This window comes from Apis mellifera, linkage group LG1 (assembly GCF_003254395.2).
Source record: "Apis mellifera strain DH4 linkage group LG1, Amel_HAv3.1, whole genome shotgun sequence".
In the NCBI taxonomy this organism is placed as follows: Eukaryota; Metazoa; Arthropoda; class Insecta; order Hymenoptera; family Apidae; genus Apis; species Apis mellifera.
Window position 1 is genome coordinate 27,541,395 of NC_037638.1, and position 25,283 is coordinate 27,566,677.

The 25,283-nt window shown below is 34.3% G+C and overlaps 3 protein-coding genes across 8 annotated transcripts in view; 1 reads left to right on the plus strand and 2 right to left on the minus strand.

The window, feature by feature from the left end:
* The window catches only part of LOC725081 (segmentation protein cap'n'collar), a 76,230-nt gene extending 71,580 nt beyond the window's left edge, over nucleotides 1–4,650 (minus strand). The window contains exon 1 of one of the 2 annotated variants that reach the window (XM_006571716.3): nucleotides 4,492–4,650. In XM_006571716.3, coding sequence (XP_006571779.1) covers nucleotides 4,492–4,581 — 90 coding nt within the window. In that variant the 5' untranslated portion in view covers nucleotides 4,582–4,650. Of the gene's footprint in view, nucleotides 1–1,877; nucleotides 3,249–4,491 lie in introns of those variants that run through there. The other variant, XM_003251740.3, reaches the window with a different exon arrangement.
* Nucleotides 4,651–10,063: 5,413 nt separating this feature from the next.
* Nucleotides 10,064–23,257, minus strand: LOC412263 (endoplasmic reticulum aminopeptidase 1). Of its 4 annotated transcripts, none has more exons than XM_006571710.3 (15): nucleotides 22,565–23,257; nucleotides 19,294–20,344; nucleotides 15,066–15,215; nucleotides 14,837–14,922; nucleotides 14,169–14,265; nucleotides 14,001–14,083; nucleotides 13,707–13,912; nucleotides 13,390–13,570; nucleotides 13,095–13,320; nucleotides 12,434–12,996; nucleotides 12,053–12,284; nucleotides 11,574–11,979; nucleotides 11,336–11,478; nucleotides 10,926–11,272; nucleotides 10,064–10,731 (listed from the first exon to the last, which is right to left on the minus strand). In XM_006571710.3, the coding sequence occupies exons 2-15, from the start codon at nucleotides 19,424–19,426 to the stop codon at nucleotides 10,576–10,578; spliced, it is 3,009 nt and encodes a 1,002-aa protein (XP_006571773.2). In that variant the 5' UTR covers nucleotides 19,427–20,344; nucleotides 22,565–23,257; the 3' UTR covers nucleotides 10,064–10,575. The 4 variants fall into 4 exon arrangements, with proteins under 4 accessions (XP_006571773.2, XP_395725.4, XP_006571775.2 ...); XM_395725.7 differs by having other exon boundaries at nucleotides 15,066–15,212; nucleotides 22,565–23,255; XM_006571712.3 differs by lacking the exons at nucleotides 19,294–20,344; nucleotides 22,565–23,257 and adding an exon at nucleotides 16,140–16,443 and having other exon boundaries at nucleotides 15,066–15,212.
* Nucleotides 23,258–23,570: 313 nt separating this feature from the next.
* On the plus strand, nucleotides 23,571–24,895 carry LOC102654496 (high affinity copper uptake protein 1). 2 transcript variants are annotated; one of them, XM_006571713.3, is made up of 4 exons: nucleotides 23,571–23,718; nucleotides 23,798–23,931; nucleotides 24,370–24,429; nucleotides 24,580–24,895. In XM_006571713.3, exons 1-4 carry the CDS (start codon nucleotides 23,713–23,715, stop codon nucleotides 24,776–24,778), a joined length of 399 nt encoding a protein of 132 aa, XP_006571776.1. In that variant the 5' UTR covers nucleotides 23,571–23,712; the 3' UTR covers nucleotides 24,779–24,895. The 2 variants fall into 2 exon arrangements, with proteins under 2 accessions (XP_006571776.1, XP_006571777.1); XM_006571714.3 differs by lacking the exon at nucleotides 23,571–23,718 and having other exon boundaries at nucleotides 23,842–23,954.
* Nucleotides 24,896–25,283: the final 388 nt, after the last annotated feature.

Sequence of the window (25,283 nt, forward strand, 5' to 3'; positions counted from 1 at the left end):
TTTAAAAGCAAATTAAAGCGTCAGAAAAAAGGTCTGAATATGACACAATGTGATTTTATATTATACCATTCTATATTATTCATGTGACTTCAATAAAACCTTAAGTAAGGAATATCTAATGTCTAAGTAAGGAATATCTAATTTATTTATGTAATTCGTAAATATAATTCACATCACTTTCATTTCCATTCACGTGATATTTATTCTTTTATACCGTATTAAACCTTTTAAATTTCTTAGTTTTCAAATCATTATTCTTATACAATATACATATCAATATTGCTTACACATTTTTATAAATTATATAAATGTTATAAAATATTCTAAAAGCGTCTATTGCGTCTAAATACACAATTAAAACATAGAAACATAATTGATTAACCTAGTTAACTGATATGGGTAACCTGGATATCCAAGGATATCTAAGAAAACGGTATAAATGCTACTTATGTAGAATTGATAAAAAGATCGTAAAATATATCATTCCCTGAACATATAACGAAAATAAACTCACTTAATTTCTACATTTTAAACATATTTAATATTGACGATATATATATATATATATTTTTAAAGAATTTACCCATACCAAACATAACATTATAAAATATTCTAAAGTATCAAATTTTGTTTTAAAATTTAAAATATTTTCCTCGTTTCGTAAATCATATCTATTTCAATTCATTAGAAATATAAACAATGTAAAATATGAACTTATTGTTATTAAAATATCACAAACATAAACAATCAAACAATTTCAATTGAATACATATAACTCGTGAATACTTTTTTTTTAAAAAAATAGGAATTTTACTTCTATTTCTAACTATATTTTTACTAAAAAAAAAAAAAAATGCATTATTGTATAGAATATTATATATATATATATATATATATATATATATATATATGATATTGCTTTTAAATTTATATTAGTGTTTTTAAAAATATTTAATTACTTTAGTTAAATTAAAAAAAGAAAAAATTATTTGACTCATCTAAAAAATATTTTATATACGTTAAGAAAAAATTATATATATTTATACTAATTATAGAATAGAAATTATCATAATAAACGAATGTATTTTTATTTTTTAAAATAAAAAATAAACTAAAAATATTGTTTTGTAAATATTGAATTCTAATGTCTAATATCTATAATGCAGAAAGAAATATTAAATTTTGGTTGATATGATTAAAAATAATGAAAAATTTTTAATCACGAGAATTCAAGGAAATATTCGTGATAATATATTTTTGACAATAAATCATTGATGCGATGTGATGATATTTTTTAAATCAAATTTGTTTTTTTTTTTATTATTCATTATTGTGATGAAAAATATTATCAACGAAAAATAATTTTTGTATAAAAGGATAAACAATTGATTAAATATTTTTATTATATTGAATATAATTTATATATTTTAAAAATATTTCACAGTATATTAATTCTTATTTCTATTTCATATCTAATATTCAATATTTAAAGGAAAAATTTTTTTTTAATTAATATATTTAAATATAAACAAACAATAATAGATAAAATAAATAAATTTTAGGTTAAGCACTTTACTTTGATATTAAAATTATGTTATAAAGAAAAAAAATATAATATATATAATATGTTGTATATTTGTATGTTGTATATTTATTTATATCTATAGATTTATTTTTTTTAATTTTGAAATTTTAAATATAATTATATGCTAAAATATTATTGATAATGTGTATGTAAAAATTATTTAATAATATTTATATTTATATTTTTTAACGCGTAAATTAAATGTAATATTAAAAACAAAAATAAGCAAATGATTAAATTAAAGTTAATGTACAAAATTTAACGTACATAAAAAAGCATAAGAAAAAAATACCTCTTGAGTAAGTTCTGCCGTATTAGTTGGTTCGTCTGGATTTTGCGAAGAATTTGATGAATCAGGTGATGTCATATTCCTAGTTGGGTCTGTGGAAAGTGATATACTAGGTCCTGCTATAGCGATATCTCTTGTAGATTCTTCAACATTTAACAAATATGCATGGATATCATTTAAACCAGAATTTATTCTATTATATCTTCCTAATGAATTCAAGTCTTCGAATAAATCTCTCTCATAGTTTAAAAGCATAGAATCTAAGTTTTTAGGATGAACAAAGATAGGACGATGAACTATTGTATGAACATCAGTATGCCATCTTGAACCATTATTTAGATCTAAAGAGCCTACACCTATGGTTTGAATATCCAAACCAAGGTAGGATTCAGGATCTATTCTTAATAAAGAAAGTAACAATGTTAATTGGAATAGTTCCTCGTGGTACAATTTCTTTATACACAACATTATGCTCTTTTTGTTTTAATCACTTTCAATCGACAAATTTATTTACAAATCAAATTAATTTAGTTTATTATCACTGTGATTCGATATGTTCAATTCGTGGAATAAATAAGATTTTAAAAGACAAATGTTCATATTGAATTATTATTTTGTAGATGCTTCAAATCAATCCAAATGTATTCAACAACATTTCACAACTGTTCATGTTTTAACATATCAAATATAAATAATGTTATTTGCACGATTTTATAGAAGACAAATTCAAAATAGAGTTTTTAATTATTACTAGAGTTATCGAACATCACTTTTTAAACTTGTTTTTTTCTTTCTATATAAATGATATAGAATTTAAATTAAGTAGTTAAAAAAGATATTTTTTTATATTCTTGCTGGAGCAACTTATTCGACAGACTGTCAGAATGAAAATAAAGATTTGGATCTCTTAAAACAAGTATAGGTCAGTTACACGAACACAAAAATAACCTCAAAACACACACTACAACGTCAAACTTCAGTACACGTCGCGCACATCCTACGCATGCCTTGGATTTTGTTTGACAATTCAAGGCGATATTTTTTTTATCAATATTAACACTTTCTTTACACTGACACGTCACGGCAGTTAGAGTAAAAAATAAAAATTTAATTTAATAGTAGAAACTGACAGATCTATGAACAATACCGGATTTAAAACTATTTTAAATTTTAATTTTTATTAAATATTCGAGGCCTGCGACAAGCGCCAAGTACCTCCTTTCTTAAATCATGTTGCTTTAATGATATTGTAATTCTAACAATGATAACGTTATACTAATGCAATACAATGCATTTCACAGAGAAAAGAACTAGCACACCTTCCTGGGAGAGATCGTTCGCGATATGTGACTCAGCATTCACTCCGGCAACGTCGTTTCTCAGGGCTGCACAAAGTGCATGATTCTCCCTAATCAAAAATAATAGACGACTAATCCTTTTTACTTTTAAATTTACCTAATTATAATGGGATAAATAATTATTTCTAATATATTAAATTTTTTATTCTTATTTACATGAGATCAATCGTCATTTGTCCAATATAGATATTTATAAATTTTAAAACAATATATACAAAAAATAACAATGTTATTTATAAAATTTATATACGCACAACAAAAGAAAAATATATTTCTACATTTTAATTTAATAATAATAAATTTTAATTTAATTTAATTTAGTAATACATTTAATAATTTAATAATCAATTTAATAATTATAATTTAATAAACATTTTAATTACTATAATAATTAAATTAAAATTAAAAAAAATATATATATATATATATATACATATGTAGATATTTAGATTTTTTTAAACGCATTGTTAATATTGTATCAGTATAAAATATTTATCCATTTATATAACAGTATATATAATATATTATAATTCATTGCATTTTCATTAGATTTTTAATGATGTAGAAGTTTATACTGATTGCGTAATGATTTATATTTATATTTATATAGATTAATTTTTTTATTATTGTTTTTATTCTACCGAAATGCGCAGAATTTATAGATAAGATAATTTTATTTCTTTCTTGTTTTATTATTTAAAAATATATATTGAATTATATATATTAATATATGATAATTAATATATGATATGTATGATAATTCGATTATTCATATAAATTTTTTTTTATAGATAATATTTCGTAATAAAACAAATGAACATATAAAATATAAAGAAAATTTGTTTATACAGTTATATAATTTTTTTTCATATACACTAATATTTAAAATTTGTTAAAAATAAAAAACAAAGAAAATTAATCATGTATATAAGTACATGCAACTGTGCAATCACTATGAAATCAAACTAAAATAAAGGAACTTCATTTACGATCATGTTGGTACACTGTGCGTAGTTGCCATATTCAAACTATTAATACAAGTATATGAGTAATCAAGTAAATACGTGACATGTGTAAAACAATTATATATATATATACGAGAAAATAAAGATATATATAATATGTATATATATGTAATGTTATTCTATATGTAACAATATATATATATATATATGTGTGTATGTGTATGTGTGTGTATTATATATTTATTATATATCACAAATAAAAATATTAAAAGTATTCATATATTTATTATCTACCTGATTCATAAACTGCGTTGATTTCAAATCCATCGCATCGTTGCCGGGTGACAATGATGTCATACATGGTAAATCCTCTATTTGAAGCATCTTGAAATTTCTATTAAACTTTTAATTTTAAAATATATATTACTTTGAGAGGAATCAAATAATATTGATCAATATTAAAAACTCATTACTGAAAATTATTAGAATGAAAACTGAATTATTAGGATGAAAATAAAACACATTACGTCACTTAACTTCGAGAAGCACACGCATTTTAATAAATCGTTCTTTGAAAGTAAAATGAACTTTCAAATCTTTGATCACATTTTACTTAAAATTCAATGACAAATATTCTTAACAAGATTTTTCTTCGCGTAATGATGCAATTATTGGGATCGACGCAAAAGCAACTGTCTGTCGTTCCAGTATGAGATAATTGGAATTTTTCTTGAACTACGTCACTGAGTTAGAACCGCGCTATTTGAACATGGCGGGAATAACAAATATGTATACAGGTTCTGTTATATCGACGTTTCCGATATGCTGACACAAACACGATCACAGAATAGACTTAACATTCAACGTATTTTTTTTTATCTTCTATTTCGAGGGCAATTTCTTTACCAGTTTTCTTTGTAGCGTTATTTTTAATTATCGATTCGATTTAGAATAATTAATAATATTGTAATATGAAAATTAACATTTGAAATTAAAACTAAATTTTGATATAAAATTGCAAATAAAAAAATAGAATAAATATTTCATTATGAAATATCTTATAGTTATATATGAAACATTTTGTATTTATAAAAATTATTGAGACAAATAACTGGGATAATGATAATTCTACATTATTATATGCACTTTTTTTCAATTATATAAAAAATTATTTTTACTAAAAAAGAATTAGAAATAAATTTTTATTTTAATAAGAAATTGAAAAAATATTTTGCACATTATTTTTATTTTTTTATTTTATCAGATTTTTATTTTTTGTCATAATAACTCTATCATAACTTATTATTTTAAAATATTATCGTCACATATCAGAATATATTACGAGATTGTCATTATAAAAAATCATTATAAAAATATACTAAAAAATATACTAAAAAGCTGAAAATATAATATTACGTAACATCTATTTTCTACGTTAAAGATTATAACATACAATATAATATTGAAAGAGAAATAATGAAAATGAAAGTGCGTTCAATTGACATTCCGTATTTTGTCTGTATTATCGTCTGCAAAATAGTAGAAGAAAGATAAAGATAGGATAAAAATATCGAAATCAGCGCCATCTTCAGACTGATGCAAATGAAACATAAAAAGAAAGGATGTAAAAAATAGTGGGAGAAGAATAGAAATAAAATAAGAATTGAGAATCATTTCTTGAATAATTTTGACATTCAATAGATGGCGTTAAAGATCAATTCTTTCTGTGTTTTTCTTCCACCATTTTCTCTTCTTATATAGTTCAATTTACAGTACTCTAGAGATGGCGCTGATTTCGTGTTTACTTTATATCAAAATCAAACGTGTAAATATATAATTGCCGATCATAAATATGCATTGAAGAATAGATACAAAATATATATAAATATAATTAAATAATTAACATTAACTATAAGAATTTTATCATTGTTATAAGTTATTTAATATTTTTATCATCATCGAGTTAAAAATATTCCTATTCCATAATTTAATGATATTTTAACAAGGATTACAACGCTTAATAGAGTTTAGTGATATAAAAAATGATATAAACGATGTAAGTAATTTTATTCCTGAAATTTTTGCATTAAAAAATAAACAAAATTTAAATGTATTTAAAAAGTTGAAACAGATAAGTTTCCTTTTTTTTTTTTCAAATAATAGCTATAATAGTTGAAATTATTAATTATCTTGTCATTGTTTCTCGTAATTGAACGAGGTTCGAACGAATCGGATAATGCAAAAATTATTTTAAACATATAATATATTCATTTGTATGCTTGTACATATCTCGCATTCTTTTATACAACAAAATATCTATGACAACAGTATAGTAGAGAACGGTATACAATATATAGTTATATCAATAATTCATTCATAAATATGAGATGCAAGACAGCCTCGTTCTCTTAAGACGTAACATTATCGAGTCATGATTGCATAAAATACATATAAGTATGTACTCTTCTTGATTACTCTGATGTCCAGTCTTTCGGTAGAACTTTTGCATCGGTTTTTCTCCGCGTCTAGTGGATTTGATTTATCATTTATAAATCGTCTCATAACAATATATATATATATATGCGCGTGTGTATATGTACACATAGATATATATGTTGTTACCTCGATCGTATATTCGATATAATTTTTGCGTTTAATTTACCACAATAAAGAACGGGTTTCTTCTAATACTGTTTAGACCTTTGTAATAACGTTAATAAAAGAAAACAGTTGGTAAAACAATAATAATCGTGCATGACTTTCATGACGTGTGACACTTACGATATAGTCGTAAATCTGTTTGTAAAAGGAACATGACGATCTGTGCGATTTTTCGTCGTTGAAACGAAAGCGTCGATAAAACTGCGTTACACTTCTTAAACAATATATACTTTCGGCTATAGTACGAATGTTGTAAAGTAGGCCAATCGGTTCGTGCTCCCTTCTTCTGTAATCTTCGAAACATGGCGAACCGGCGAACCGAACGCTTTCGCAAATATCGATGGGGCGATTTCGTTCGTTAAATCTTTAACAAGAGAGAATATCCGTTAATGAAAAAATATGCTATTTACATGTAAGGTATCTAGTTGTGCGTCGATTCATTAATTCGCCGTTGGAGTGTATCAAAATCTACTTAAAGGGATCAACGATTTATGCAGCCGTTATTTTTCATCGATCTTTTTTTCTTCTTCTTCCTCTTCTTCTCTTCTTCTTCTTCTAAATGTAAACATGCGCGTATAATAATTCCGGCCGGAGAATCCTAATCCGATAAAAATCGACGATATTACTCTACACAAGAAATATCGTTATACTCGTCGGGATTCGAAGTAATTGTACTCTGATCGAAAATATGTAAAAAAATGGCATAAACCTCGAAAAAAATGGTATTTTTTTTTTTGTTCGCGGGGAATTGCAAGCATCGTCGGCAGTTTTTTCGATACATTTTTACGGGTAGAGATCAATCGTGTTCTATCATTAGTGTGCTCTAGCGTGAAACAACTAATTATAACGTGAATTTTTCTCTTTTTGGATAACGAGTGCTTGATTGTTTAACGAGAGTGATGAGAACACGCACGATTCAATATTCGATCGACCACTGGATACGGACAGTGGAAGGTAAGAGACGCATAGAAAATAGTTTCTCTCCGATAAAATCCAAACGTATACAAGGTGTCTCTTTCTTTCTTTCTTTCTTTCTTTTCTTTTTCTTTCCTTTTCGATCGAGCTAATAATTTGTTTCGCGTGTAATCTACTTGTACTCGTACTATACATCATATCATACATACGAACACCTCGTCGTACTCGAATATTCCCGCTACATTGTACAATTAATTATTTAGATTTTTCGCTTTAGATTTAACCTCGAAATGCTAAATAGCCGTAGTTAATTCTATTAGAAACGAAACGGAATGAAACGGAATGAATCCCTTCCCCCCCTGCCCCAACATTTCCCTGCTTACATCGTCTCGCATTTAACGTTTATTGTCGATAGATAAGAATTAGAAGAACGTAGGAAATACTGGGATATATCTAATAATCGATAGATCGATGCAAATTCAAGATCGTTGTTAGCATTTCAAGATTAAAGAATCCAATGCCAAAATCGCACGAATATCTTTTTTTTCCTTTCTTTCTTTCTTCCTCTTTCTTTTCTTTCCTTTTTCTCCCCGTTATATAAAGGCCAGCAGAAAGTTTTTGGCATTCAACATATTTTTTATGCATCTAAATACCTTTTCTCGATACTACACTCGATCACACAGAGCACACAATATTCCCTTATACGCTAATATGTACATACCATACAAAGCATCACAAGATTACATACATAAATTTTTTTTTATACACTTTTTTCATAATAAAATATCCGATTCTCTATTTATGCTACTTCATACGGAGAATGACCAGCTCCACGCGAGATATATAATTGCGCGCATTCAACGTTCCGTTCCTTACGATACGAATACACGACACATGGTACATCTATTTTTCGCAATTTATTTATTACCAAGGATTTGAAATTCTCTCAATAATAACGTTCCCTTATCCCGGGGCCAAACAAATCTTCTTTGTCGTTTCACGAAACTAGAATTTCCGCTTGATTCCGGAAGATATTTTGGCCGATTATAAATCTTCTTCAACGTTGATATGCTACTTATATTTAACCGATTGTTTCCACAATCTTTTCTTTCATTCACCGAATGAAATTTAACGTCGTTCGTCGCCCGCCTTCATCTTTTTTTATTTACAACACACGTCACGCTAATTCGACGCGAGGAGTAAGCCAAGATTCCCCCAACTAAGGAGATTTTTTTCCAACGATCGTCGTCCATTATATTACGTATAATGTAAAACGTTGATTTTCCGTTACTGTACAATTGACATTTATCGCTACAAAAATCTTTATATCGGTAAAATAATAATCGGTACAAATAATAAATATATTTGGTAAGTTTGTAACTTGTACGTTACAACATTACGGACGAAGCCCGAATCGAGACGATTTCTAAATTTGCCCGGGCAAATGAAAATCTCAAACATCTGGCAACGTTAATCTTACTTGCATACGTTTAAACGAATTGTATTCCGTGTAATTGAGTAATAAACGATCGGTTTAATCAACGAATATTATTTCTTTCATAATTATTCGAAGACGCGAAAAAAAGTCATTTTGACCGAAATATCGTACAATTTAAGTAATACACGTCTATTAGATACACGTCTTCTCTCGATTCGCGAGACGATCGCTTCTTCGACTCGGATTTGTTTCGTCTGGAAATTTTAAAAATATCCATATCGTGAATCGAGCGATATCGTTTAAATTAGATATCTCGGACTTTGTACAGAACTTGTAAATTGCCCTCAATTCGGAATTTATCCGTAAATTAAACGTACTTACACGATAAATGTTAATCGAATAAAAATCTTACGCACATACATACATGCATACATACGTACATACATACATGCATACATACATACGTACACTAGCACAGGCCAAAATATTATTCCACATTACCGATAGAGTTACGGCTACTCTTTTAACACAGAGCGCACGATTGATTCGATAAAATACGTAAATAGCATTTCTCGTGAAATTTCGTTACCATTCGCGTGGTTGAATCGCTGCACTGGATGGATGGATCGGGAAGAGGGGAGGGAGGGAGGGAGAGAGAGAGATACAGGGTTGATATATCACTTGGGTGGAGATGACTCGGGTCGCTCCTCCGTAACGTAAAGTACAAGTAAGTACGTATGTATTCTGGGAGACTAAAGTATCAACGTTAATAGGCGTAGGTCGTTAGCCCCTTTCTTTCTTCCCGGAAAACGCAATGGGTTACCGACTACCCTAGGAACAACGTGGCTAGCATTCTCTCGGTATAATCTTTTATACGTATATCTATAATAAATCCAATAATCTTCACGCACCGCGTGTATAATAAATAAAGTACTTTCGAAAGTGCGTATAAATCGGTGTATAATGCGTTTTACACGCTATAGGTAAACAATTCGGCTTCGTTTCGATTGGTCGAAAGATTGTTTTCCATTCGATGGATTGTTAAACTTTGGTATCTCGACGATCTTTCGAACCGGCGAAAATAATCTTTCGACGCGTGTGACGGAAATGGGTGACATTTTTTTTTCTTCTTCTTCATCTGCGAATTCAATGCGTGTATATATAATATACCTAACTAACCGGTAAATAAACGAATTATTCGATTATCTCGCCAAATATACGAAATATATCTTGCCTCTCCGTAGATATCGTATCACGCCGAGGTATCGCGCGTCGATACGTATCGCGAAAAACGCAAATAACGTTACGAAACGAACGGATGATGATCTCGCATCGTTCCTCTCCCATCCCCGGTAAGCAAAGGGTTAACTCGTCTCAACGTTCGAATGATTCACCAGCCATCGATCGACGATATCCGCATTCTCTTTTACCCAATGAATATTGAACTTGATCGTTTCCAGGCTTTGTTCCAATGCTCGTTGACCGCTCCCGACATCCACCTTTTTAAAGAATTCCGAAACCTACGATTTAACGATGAAAAAAAATTGAAAATGCATTTTCTTTTTCAATCGAATGCAAATTCTCCTGGAATAAGGAGAATAAAAACTTTAGGCTTGGAAGTAAAGTTTCGTAATTTCTTTTCAACGAAAAACGTTAGTCAAAAGATCGAATATTTATATATAAGAAAATAAGAAAGGATATAGAATGTACGAACCTCGTGGTAGTCGTATTCCGTGAAAAAGTTGGAAACCACGACAGATATAAGTCCGCTCAACGATCCATTGCCAAGTAAAACGTGTATCTGAGGCCAATACGCTTTAAGGTGACGCCACACGAGAAATTGACCGTCGGAATTGGAGGCGACGGAAATTATAACGGTTTCCATGTCTTGCGATTTCACCATGTCACGGTCCAACGATCGTAAAAGATAACGTTGCAGCAACCAAGAATCTGTGCTCGCTCCCAACGCTTCCAACATTATCAGTTTCTCGCTCGATACTTGAGTCTCTTGATAATTTTCCCAGCAATGATTCCACTCCTTTTCACCGCCAAACTTGATTCCTACCATGACTCCGTATATATTTTTCTACCATAATTGTACGTAAAGAAATAAAAGATAATTACCTGCAATGTACACCACGTTCCGTATATTGGGCGCGATCCGTTTACCTTTCAACATCCAATCATCGAAAAGGGATTTGGCTGGTTTTACCACGTCTTCCAATTTTATAGACACAGCCGATTGAAGTACGGCGATCCTCAATAATCTACGAAAAGGGAAGAAAAAAAGAAATATACATACATATATATCATTGGGCGCGTAAAACTATTATCATATTAGTATACAATTATGAGCAGTTACTTCTTCAAATGAGACCCCTCGTCGGACCAACCCACGTATTTCGTGACCGGAATCAAGAGTTTCTTAAAGAACGAGATATATCTTTTGTATCCAGGACTCTCGCTCAATCTCTCTTTCCAAGAATGTAGATATCTGAGCGCCGTTGTCCACGGAGCGTAATCCCTTTCGTTCAAAAGGTAAAGGGACAATCGAAGAGGGACGGTGGCGTTCAACTCGCCCGCCTCGCACAACGTGAACGCATCGTCGATAAGATTAGCACGGTCCGCTGGGCTGAACTTGGTGTGATCGTTCAACAAGGTAGCGATGATCGACGTCCACATCTCTTCCGGATAAGTTACGCGATAAAACCCGCTTTGATTCACGTTACATTTTATGTATTTCACGTCGCTAGGTATCTCGAACGTCACTGGAAAAAAAATAAATAAAATCGTTCAAACATATTTCCAATCGTTTGTTCCAAACACGCTCGGTCCACGTACCGTCGGTTAAATTCATCCACACGTTGTGAAGTTTGCGCGGTTCCTTGTCCGTGTAGTAGCTCAATGGGATGTACCATTTGTAGTCGAACGACGATCTCGCTCGTTGCGATTCCGTGTCGTTTTCCCTCGGCGAAATTAGAAATCTCTTCTGAGCAGCTGTGATCGTATTCCCGTTGCGCGTAATCGTGATCAGAGGGAAACCCATTTGCTGCGTCCACGTGTCCATGATAGCCTGTCGGATGGGATTCGATTTAATTATATATACACGTATATTATAATATAATACAAAAGATAGAAAAAAATGGAACGACGACAAGGTATTTTCTTCTTCTCTATCATGGATAAAATAATATAATAATACATATCTAAATTTGTACCTACTTTCACGTCAAAAGTGTTATTGGCATGTTTGGTAAAGGCCGCCCAAAGATCGTTGGTGTCTGCATTTCCATACGCGTGCGAATTCAGATAATCGTTCAACCCGCTTTTGAGAACGTCCTCGCATAAAAAGCCTTCGAGCATGTTGAGAATGGAAGCACCCTTATTGTAACTGATATTGTCGAATATCGCCTCGATCTCGTTCGGATCTTTGACCTGGACGCTTATAGGATGACTGCTGGCCAACGCGTCGAGGTCGAGCGCCGATTGCGTTTTCTCCAATATAAACTTGTCCATCATGCTCCACTCGGGTGAAATGTGATTCACCCCCTTGTACTCGAAGAAACTGGCCGCCCCCTCGTTCAACCACAAGTCGTTCCACCATTTCATGGTGACCAGATTGCCGAACCATTGATGGGCCAGTTCGTGAGCCACGATCGTCCCGATCCACTCGTGAATGTTGGTCGACGACTCTTCCGGATCGTAAAGTATCGACGTCTCCCGATACGTGATCAGGCCCCAGTTTTCCATCGCCCCGGTGCCGAAATCGGGGATGGCTATCAGATCTACGAAGAGCAACGAAGATCAAGATTTAATTAAAAAGACACGAAATAACCGAGGAAAGGAAAAAGAGGAATTTTTCTTCGAATCGTTTCGCACGAACCTTGCTTGGGCAACGGATAATGTACCCCGAAAAAAGACTCGAAGTAATCCATTATACGAGCGGCTGTTGTCACCGCGTATCTCGCCTGCGGGAGCATCGCCTCTGACGCGTAAACGCTCACGGAAATATTTCTTTTCGTTAGTTCCGAGACTCGTTTGAAATCGCACACGACGAACGCCACCAAATACGTGGACATCTCTACGGATTCTTGGAAGTCGTCGCGGAGCTGAAAATTTATTAAACACGTTAAATTTACGAAACACAGATTAGGTATCAATCCATTTCGACTACTCACGAGTCCCGTGCCCATGTAAAATCCCGCGTCCTCGGTGTTCATTACAGGCATGTTGCACAACGCGATGTGAAATCTGTCTCTGAATATCGAAACCTTGAACTTAGCTTTGAATTGCGGTTCGTCGAAGCATGGAAATGCCGAGCGTGCGTACGTAGGTTCGAAATGGGTTGTCGCGAGGTACCTAAAGTTGGGAGAGAGAGAGAGAGAGAGAAAGAAAAAAAAAAGAGAGAAAGAAATTCGGTTAAAAATTTACTCGAGATGGAAACGCGCCTTCAACAGATTTTCCAAACAGAAAATTATTACAGTTTCAGAGTGACCTCTTTTCTCCTTCCGGGGTAACGTAGCTGCTAAGATAAAATCCCTCCAGTTCGCTGCTAAGTTTCGAGATGAACCTCAAGTGTACCGTGTAATTTCCTCTCTTTCGAAATTTGCTCTCTTCCAGCTCTAAATATAATTGTTGGTGTTTCGGATATTCCAGCAATCTCGAAATTTTTAATCTGTGCCCTTTGCGGTCTTGGATCATCTAAAAAAACCAACGAACGACGATCAAAATTATTATTGCTCGTCTGTGTGTAATTTAAAAAAAAAAGAAGGAAAAAAAAGTTACTCACTTTCTCGTTTATTGTCAAATTTTTACTATGGAAGACGATATAGTTGGTCTCTCTATCGACGTAGAACTCGATCGTGACCTGTCCTGAAAGTGCGAATTAACGAATTAATCGAATCGTTGCGTAAATAATTATCGAATATATACAAATATATACACGTCGTTTATTTACCTTTTACCTCTAACGTTGTAAGATTTGGATGGATGGTGATATTGTACCTGGTAGGATGCGCAAACGTAGGTAATCTCACGTTATTCCAAGGGAACACCTGTAACGATTCCGTTCGATCAATTTTATTTTTAAACGATTGAATAGAAAAAAAAAAAAATAATACGCGTTTCGCGCCAATGACGCGATCGATATATCTATCTATCCATTCGTTTTCCGTGTATCCGATGATAAAATTTTACCGAAACGGTACCGCGAAGCGTTATAGCAGTTACTATATACATATATATACATATATACGTATGTGTACTATAGATCACGATGACGTGTTACGATTGATTTCCCGCCAACACGTTTCGTAGTTCGTTCACAGTTAGCTTCGAGCCAAGCATATCTTGGTGCGACCATTATAATACCGACACACACGTTCAGCCTATATTACACGTTGTATTATAAAGGTGACGAATCGAACACGTATTTCACACTTTGGACGCGTTCTAATTTGCAAACCCGAATAGAGCGGGATATTAATTTGAGGAATTCGTGTCTAGAATATGCGCGTTACGCGAAATACACACGATAGGGATAGTTTTGCCCCCATTTCCTTGGCGTTACGATAATCGTCATCGTCAGGGGAATAAAAATAATAATAATAATAATAATAATCATACCTCTCCATTAGTCGCAAGAGGCTCGCTGCTTTTTTCATCGTCCTCGATATCCACGATGGCTGGCTTCTCTCCAGCGCAAGGGCAGTCTATTAAAAAAAAAAAAAAAAAGAAAGAAAAGAGAAAATAATAAAAAAAGAGGGAATAACGGAGGAGCGTTGCTCGAAATTACTAGAACGAACTAGATTTCGCTCCTTATTATTTACAAATTTGAAATGGAATTTTACACTACCGTTTTGTGGTCCCGCGAAGGCAATGATGAGTGATATGGCGAAAAGGATCGCAAAAACAACGGTGGCTATGCAGAGAGCCCTTTTTTGTGAACACACAATTCCATTATGCTCGTAAATACTACGTTTGTGCAATCCCGTGTTACTGTCTCCTGGAACAAAGGATCTCCTGAAGAGTGATCTCCAATCTTCTATACATATACTTATAATAATCGTATAATATTTAAACTATCGGTGTTGAAAGAATAAAAACAAGAAAAAAAAAAGAAAAAAGAAAAACAAGCGAAATACAAACGCGAGCGACGAGGTTGGTAAAGTTTCCAAACATAAAATGTCTACTAACGTGAGAAACAGGTTTCCCGTCCTCGGTTACACACTTGACCCAGATTTTTGATCGTCGAGAGACGAGCGACAGTGACGTTAATGCGGTTACTCCGAAACACGTGAGACACTCGTGTTACATTTTATATCATCGAAATTCCAGTTTCGAAGATTTTGATAATTTTATAATCGGGGGAGGGGAAGGGGGAGGGATGCGCGGCGCAGCATCGGTTCTCGAAACAGAGGAGGGCGAAGTAGAAGTAAACAAAAACGTAAACGGAGCTTTCTCGAGGGCGATTCGCGCGACAAACGTACGATCGTCTATCTTAATTACGTAGAAACGGATGGACGGGCGAACGTGTTTACGCGCACGTAACACGCGAGGTTATTACACGAACCGGTCGAGTTTTAATTAAAATTCAGAGAGAGAGAGAGAGAGAGAGATCGAGGCGAGAAATATAGGCGATACGATCGCGCGTTTTAATTCAAGAAAGATCAGAAGCTTCTCCTTTATTGATCGCACGCACGTGCTCCTCGTATAGTCTATTCGTAGCCCGGAGGGTCGTAAGTGGGCCATCTGGTCGAACGATTGGAAAGGAGAAGAAAGGATCGGCGTGCGTGAAAAAAGAGAGGGAAAATAAGAAGGGAGGGAAGGAGAAAGGGAAAATGAAAAGAAGAAGGGAGAGAAATAATAAGGGGGGGGGGGAGGAAAATCGCGATTCTCTGTTTCGCGTTTGAGCGGCGCGCTGTCTCACCTGTCAGAAAAGCAACGTCATCCACATCTTGCTCGCTCATCGTGAACCGATTCGGCGGCGGTCTCCGACGAACGATTTCTTTTACCTGACCGTCGTTCGTGGCATATAAAATTTTGATCAACGGCTCTCTCTGTTCAGCCAGAATTCGGGCGGTCGTACTCGTGGCTCCCTGCTTCCCTCAACGCTTCCCTCCTCGATTCAACATACACGGATCGTGTACGTTGTTGTCGTGGTTGTTGTCGGTGTGCGTCCAGTGTCAAGGTCAAGGAATCACCGAGGAAGGCTGGACGTTTTTACCGGGGGATGGACGCGGGATGGACGACGAGGAGCTCTCCTTCTTCGTCGTCCTCGTTCCGCTCGCTCGCTTTATTTCGATTCAAAGGCTCGATCGGTGGAGGCGAAGTTGGTCGAGTAGGCGGTCGAGTAGGCGGTCGAGTAGCGAGCACGAGCACGGGCACGGGCACGAGCACGAACACGGGCACGGGGATATTCGTAAAATCACAATGAGCACAGGTGCGAAGAAAACGAGGACGGGGACGAGGACGAGCAGAGGCACGAGCAGGAGCACGAGCACAAGCACGAGTACGAGCAGGAAGCCGAGTAGAAGCGCGATCAACGAGGCCCCGACGAGGACCCGCGACAACGTGACGATGCACGACGACGAGCTTACGAAGTCACCGAACAGCTCGACGATGTCGGCCAGTCTATAACGCGCGACGTGCCTTGACATTTCATTGGCATTAAAGCGTGAATATAGCGACTGCGGAGTTAGGCAGAAATGGCGACTTTCCAAACCCCTTGGTGGCGGATCGCTTTACGGGGGTGGATTTGCAGCTCTCGCCACGCCGCACCTCGCTTCGCCTACCCTCCTATCGGAGGTGGTTGCTTGCTTTTACCGTGGCGCCATCCGTGACCCACCCTTCCAAAGTCCTTCTTCCCCTCTTTTATTTCCACGCTCGGGTTGGTAACAACATTCTCTACCATTCTTTCCCTCTCGCTTTCGCCCTCCGATATCCTAACATCTTTTCTACGATCGTATCGATCTCCTCGATATCTCATTCCTTTCGTTATTTTCTTTTCTCTTTTTGCGTATATATTTTATCCAATCGATCGTTTATCGTAATTTATTCCTATTTATACACGTGTACGATAACAGTAAAATCAAATCGAAATTAAAAGAAGAAATAGTCAACGTTCAAATTTTTTGTGCCGGAACATGATTTTTCATTCCAGTTTACCGTTGACACAATTATCTACTTTGCAAAGCTATTCAACTGTATCGAGTATCGACACTTTAACATTCGAGGGGAAGTATGATACGTCCGAGAACTCTCGTTTTTGCATACGATAAAGGAGCCGACGATACGCGTACAATCGTTACATATCCTATACATATTCAATAGCTGCTGTTTCGTTTTTTTGTCCTCGTTCTATTCTCTCAAGATGAAACCAGTTTAACCTTAATCGTAATATTCTTACGCTGCGCGAATATTATGTCCTCTGATATCCTGGAAATTGCTTCATCAATTTAACACGTGAAAACGAAAGTTCGTACATTCGTGCTTTTAAATCGTAGCGAATTATTGATCCGTCAATGTTGATTATTCGTCTCGATTAATAATCGATATGTTATGATGATGATAATATCGATTATTGATTATTATTCGAGTAAAATTGACGAATAAAGAAAAATTGCAATTTTATTACGAATAATGCAAAATAATCAAAGGCAAAAGACAAGAGATCGAGCATCGAATATAGAAATAATCAATCGGATAATAATTGATACGTTGATAACAATTAACGAGTAGGAATTTTTATTCTGACGGAGAGATTGAAACGTTGGGAAAGCTGAGATTGTCGAAAAAGAAGCGCGAAGTCGATGCGAGAATCTAGCGGATACGAAAAATTGGAACGGATCGATGTGAAACGATGTGCGAGCGTGGAATAAAATTCTGTCCTCGTATTACCGATTATGGATTCGCCAAGGATCTCTTGGAGAAGTTCTCGATTCATAGTGGTGAACTTGAGCGATACTCGAACCGTTCGAATCGTCCAAGTTCAATATTCTTGACGGACAAAGTCTCGATTCAATGCTGACAATGGCATTCGAAACTGGGGAAAGAAGGAAAGGGGGGACATTTCCGTTTCTCATCTTCTTTTTGATCTTTTGAATCAAGCCCTAAGGTTACCAACGTTTCTCTTATGTATCCGGTAAATCTTGTCTCTAACTTGTCTCTTAACTGTGACTTGTGATCTAAAAAAAAACTGATCAATATAAAAATAATTGTGACAAATGTATAAATAAAAAAGTATATAAAAGTTACATATACTTTTTTTTTTACAAATTTTTTTAAAAATTCATCGTGCACTATATATCGCGTAACAAAGATAGCAGACGTTTACGATGCTCGTAAAAATATTTTACAACGTTACGCAAACTTACTCGAGTAACTCGTGACAAGTATATTTTCGAATTTTCGACGAGTAATTTAGGTAATACGAATTTCGTCGATTTATTATTGAGAATAAAAAATCCGAATAATTTTTTAACATTCGAAAACGAAATCTATCCTCTGTTCTAAAATAAAACAGGTCACAAGTTCAAAAGTTCAGATATCTATAAATGTTTCGCTTCTCTATCGATATTGATCATATTTGGAAACGTTAGAATAATATATAAATAAATTCCATCAATTTAAAAATTATTCTCGCGATTATCTCGTTTTGATATTCCTCATTTCTAACCTTATTAAAATCTTTGCAACAAATTTGCATTCTCGTCAAAATCATTATACTCTTCTCGTTAACAAAATTTCCCTAGTAATGAAGAAATTTTTTTTTGGATTCTTTTTTTTTTACAATATGTCATTTTCCAAAAGCGAAGAGAAAAATCGAAACGTAATTTACAAACAAAAAAAAGAAAAAAAAAAGAAAAGAGAAGAGAAGAATTAAAATTATTCATCGCGTGGAGAATAAAAAAAAAAAAAAAGATTTTTCTCCGAGGAAAAAGCATTTAAAAAGCGAGATCGCGAAATACGGTGGGGTTAATGAAAATTTCAGGTTAACAATCCGTGCGACAGTGGGCTCGAGCTTGGCGGTAAGTTGACTCGTTAAGAGTGAAGGTTGGGTTACAAGTGGGTTTTTTACTCACCTGAATTTATCGGGACCTCGGTGGTGGTGTTGGCAGTCCCGTTTTGGCCGGGACTCCGCGAACTCGAGGTTCTACCCAAAGGCTCCATCCGGATCGCCTCGCTGCTTTCTCGCGTCGAAGTTCCCCCTGGCATTTTCCTTTCTCCTCCTCCCCCTCCGCTCCCCTTTTTATCCGGTAACCCCGCACCGCGTCCACTTTCGAGCGGAACCCTTCCTCCTTCGCCCCACGCGAATCACATTCCTCCTCCGCGTTGATTTCAACAACGCTTTTCAACAACGATCCACTTTTCTCTCCTTCTTCCCTTTCATTCGTGTCAACGGATCGAGAAATTTTCATCCGACTACGGCCAACTTTCATTCGTTCGAACGCGCAACGCGCTTCCTCCCTTTTCACCACCGATCTTTCGCTCCTGTATCTTCGATATTCCACGTCCTTCTTCGTTACGTTTATACTTTATATTTATATCTTTCGATAGTAGACGGATAATCACTCAATCAAGGCGAACATTGGTCCCAATCGCGAAACTTTGGTAAAAAAAGTCCAAATTTATATAAAACGATATTTCTTTCTTCTTTTTCTTCTTTTTCTTAAATCTCGTACAAATCTCGTCGTCGTTTTACAAAAGGGATCGATTCGTTAGTTTTTAATTATTATTATTATTACGTCCACTCGCTCGGGCAGTGCACACGTACGAATCGTGGTCGAAAGATATCAATAACATTATCAATTAATTAATAATTTTCCTCGCGTATAAATATGTGTAAATATCTACGCTTTTTAACGTAAAGACAAAGTACGCTAATCTCGATAAATTATCTCTACTCGATACGAGGAAGTATTTTTTTTTTTTCGTATTTTCAAAAAATACAAGCGAGCGAATCGGCAAAATTGCAAACTAAGATAATTCGTGGCATTACGTATATATGTTCTGTTTTTAAACAAATAGCAATGTACGTTTTCATTTCGTTCTCGTACGTTTCTTTATTATTATTATTATTATTATTATAATCTCGTAAGATATATTCCTCGGCGTATTGTTAAACACCTGTACCTGGAACAAAATAGAAAACATGATAACGTTTCGATGCAAAGAAAATTCGAAAAAGAGCAACTTGAGAGATTAAAAAAACTCGATCGAATTTCTATTACGCGTAAGTATATCGGGATATACAGAGAATCGTTTAGGAAATAATCGTCTGACGATAAGTATTTCCAACGCAATTTTCATTTATTCGTTCGAAGTTGGCTGCGAAAGTGAGAGAATGTATTATCTGTGAAAGAATATATTAATTTTTACATCCGCTCGGAATGATTTAGAGCGAGATGACAGTACAATAACATATATAAAATATTTCGATCATTTTACGATTTGCCGCCAATTACAACCCCTTGTTCCGTTCATAGTTGGAGCCTAGTAGTAACAGTACTCTGGAATAACATTGTATTTCGTTTTATTTCGAATCGATGATAAAATAACGTTTAATAAATTGTTATTGATTTTATCAGGTTTACAAAGGTGTAAAAAACAATGTGGGTGTATAGGTCAGATCGCACGTTGTGTATATATATTCAAAGCATATTTTATAAAGTTATTTCTGTAACGACAACAAAGTTGTTAATTATATGCACCAATATCTATCGTTTTTTTTTTTTTTTTTTTTTTAAGTATCCTCTCGTTTAGATATCCTCTGAAGCGTTGTTTAAAAGAGAGGGGGAGGGAAGAAATTATCCATAGACAATAGACCAGCTAGATCCGTGCGAAAGTTTTATTTTAAACGGCAATTACAAGCCGGAGACGTTGTAATTAGAGTCGTGGAGAATCATCGTCGAGGACCGGCGGAATAATCAGCGAGCGACACTTTCTTTTCATTTGGGCGGCAAGTAATTATGCATTTACCGAGACGCGGATGCTTTCCACACGGTTCGACTTCATTGCCACTAATTCGCGCTCGTTGTGCAATCTCTTGTTTACGCTCGTTTCTCTTTCAAAACTCTTCTTCCGCGCATAGTTTCGATATCGTTGATCCTATACAATAATTACGAATAATGTTTTCTCTCCGTGTAATAATTTTCTTACAGTTTTATCGTAGATGCACGTTTGAAAGTTTGCATCGAAATTCTTCAAAGATCAAAATTATATAATTGATACGCATTATATAATGCGACGATACATCTACATCGAATAAGACTTCAACATTGCCAGAACATTGTTCGTTCGATTCGATTCGATAGAATATTCAAAGAATCGTGTTAATTAATAAAATTTGTAAGAAACGTTGTTTTTCTTTAAATTTTTTTCTCGATGATTAATTATACGTTAATTTCGACAATTTGATAGTACAGATAAATTACATATTTTTTCTCGCAGTTGGTTTTGTTTACAAAAACTTTACTAGCAATTCTATTTATACTACGTTGCATAATAAATGACATGCATCGTGCAAACGAGTGAGTGAAGGTTACGAGAAAATTATCTCTAATTTCTGGATGTTTTTGTATCTAACTTTGTTATTAATGCTACGTAATATTTCCTTCGAGATGTAAACGTAAATAATCGATTTCGATATATTTTTATACGAGACAAAGTTTTCCAATTTGCAAATGCACAATTATTTATTTTTAATAATTCGTACGGTGTGAACAACAGTACGATCCTTTGATGGATAAAGCTAGTTAAAAACGTAAAGATTTGGATCAACGCGTTTTACGAATTTTTCGAGAAAAATTTCTAAATATTCATTTTCAATTATCGGTCGAGTACGGACGAAGCGAAAAGTCGGGCGAATTTCTCGCCTTTTCTACTTTCCTTTCCGTAAATTCGAAGAAGCATCGTGCGAGACGAGCTTTCTTATTCGAATTTTCAACGGAAAGAGAAATAGTGCGCAACATTTTGTCTCACATCCTTACTTCTGTACACGGGTAACAGCATTCGTGTGCGCGTGTGATACACGAACGCTACCTCGTGATAGAACGTTGACCCTGCCCAGTTCGCGGTCGAGAAATCCCTCCAAACAAACGAAACCGTTAAAATACAAAGACCCGTGCGTCCCATACACGGCCACCGATATCGTTACACCATATATTTTCCAACTGCTTAATAAATATATATCTACATACGTAAGAGAAAAAAAAAAGAAAAAAAATAAAATCGAAGAAAAAAAGAGAGAAACGAAAAAGGATGAAAGGAATAATATACGTGGTGATAATTGAACGGAGAAATGAAAGCGGAGGAAAAAGGAAGAGAAGAGAATGGGTAAACTAGAAAACTAACCTTGTTCCCAGTGAGCAAAAGGATTCGGTCGATTCGACGGGAAACGAAATCGATCGATATTCGGAGAAATTCGACGTCGGCGTTGAAGGCAGAAATGTAGAAAATGCGGGTGGCACTAACCGGCACTTCACCTCTCTACTCGTCGACTGAAACTACCGAAACATCGGAAGCGGGAGGAAATATTTATGCGCGCCGCGGCAGATTGAACGGATCGAAGTTGGAGAAAAGAAAAAGGCGCGGTGGCGTGGCGGGTGGTGTTGGACGAGCGTGTTGGCGTGGCGACGATCGCATCGCTGCCGATGATTAAACACGACGACGGACGACGACTGTGCGGATGTACGAGGAGACGATGGCAGCCAGCATCGGCCGTGTAAACGGTCGAACGGTGAGAATGGCACTGAGCGAGGGGAGTTTGAGAATCGAGCGTGGCTAAATTTCCGGACGCAGGGAGGCGCGGCGGTCAGGATCAGCCACAGGTTGCGCCCGCCTCGTTCACGCAGGCCGGGCATCTTGGCTGATCGTAAAGCGGGCAGGAGGGGGAGAGGACACCCTCTATGCCCAAGCGACAGAAAGAGAAATCGATTAACTTAACATCCACAGCTACATACCCCTTCTTTCCTCCTCGCGTTCACGCGAGTTACGATTTCGATCGCTTTCGAAATAGAAACTTTCAAACCCCCGTCGTATATTTTAAGCAAATTCCACTCGATCGATCCGCTTCCTTTTTCCGACTTTCCAAAATACGACGTTTCTTCGTACGTTTCGTTCCATAAAAGCGATGATTAATTCGTAGATATTAGTAGTGGATTATAGAGAATAAGAATAAATTCGATTCATTTTATATCGATTTTATATTTGATTTAACAGTACTCGTAAACAGGATATATTTTACCTGTGTCGATATAACAAAATTACGATAGAAATGAAACATTTGAAATTTCGAATCGAATAACGATTGCATTAATTAATAAGATTGAATAATATTATAAAACGAAAAATATATTGATATAGTAAGTAAGATTAACGATTGATCGATAAGTTATCTATAATTGATGATAAATGAATCGAGTGGGAACTCGATGCTCAACTATCGTATACAGTGTTCGTGAAGGTATTCGAAGCTGCTCTATATTTTATTTCCGAGAAAAATGAAGGTAAGTTAATAATCGAATCGTTTGATCGTTACGAAATGAATTTTTTTTGCTCGAATCGTAAAGTTAATTATCACGTTAGATGTCATTTCATATCGGTGAAAACGAAGTTATTTTGTTTGACGAATGGCATCCGGTTGATTGGCAAGGTCTTGGATGGTCGATGGTTGGTGTCATTCTCATAGCATCTATATACGAAGGGATAAAAAATTACCGGTGAGAGATTGTTCTTCTAATAAGTAAGTAATGCATATATCGTTTTGTATCACGCGTTAGTGACAAGAGTGTTAACATATTCGTGAGATCTTCGAATCGATTCTAGAAATGAGAAAACGAACGCGCGAAAATTGATATACGAAAATACGTCGATCGAGCCTTATTTATCGAGTTATAAGAAATTTAAATTGGCATAATGGAGCGAGACGGAAATAGACGAAGACGGAGCGGTCTGATTCCGTTTCCACCTCGCTCCATCTAACGCCAAATCCTTTATAACTCGATAAATAAAATTCGACCAACATTTTCGTGTATCAATTTTTCCCATTTTTGTTAAGAATCGAAAAATGTTCCACGAATATATCAACACCTTGTGTACGGAATAGCGAATCTAAATCTATTAATTATTATAAAATCCTTTCTTCTTTTCTATCTTAGTGATCACTTGTACATCAATACAACACGTTTATGGAAAAATAAAGAAATTAATAACAGAGGGTACGTATTACTTTATTTTAAGATATTTAAGAATATCGATCGATATTGGATCGATATTCCGCCCCGATGAATAATATAATTTTCTTTTTCAAAATTATTTTTTATTTATATTGATATATAATACAGACTTGTATTCTCGTTTAATTTCAGAACATTACTCTTTTCAAAGATACATTTTCTTCAAACGATCATTCATGTCGTTCAACTGGTCATAGGATATTGTCTTATGTTGATATTCATGACGTACAATATTTGGCTTTGCATCGCAGTAGCATTCGGCACGGCTCTCGGTTATTGGCTGTTTTCTTGGGATAAATCGAACGGTGACAGCGATGATTGCTGCTTGTAAATTTTACATCGAACGCGTATTTTATCTCGATATTATTTTGTCCTCTAATATAAAACACGTTGTAATTGTAAAAATTGTGATATTCTTAATAAATTTTTCATACCAATTTTTCCATCATTCGTTGACATTCTATATTTTACATTCCACGTTTATCGCTTCAATTTTCCTTTTCGTCTTTATTTAATACCTAATTATTATATATATATTTTTTACGTATACTCGTCACGTATTCGAACTTTTAAGAATTAATTCACAATATAATTTGTTATGAATTTATTCTTACATATAATAATTTTATATTAACACGTATGATAAATATTCATTTGAATATATGTTTTTAATTTAAAAGTTTATCAAAATAACTATAATGGATGTATAGGATTAAAAAATAAAAATTCTGTAAAAAATCGAATTAAATAAATATTAACTTTTTATTTGAATTGATAATGTTAAAAAAATATAAGTATTGAAAGATATGTTCATTTCAATTGTTCAAATTACATCT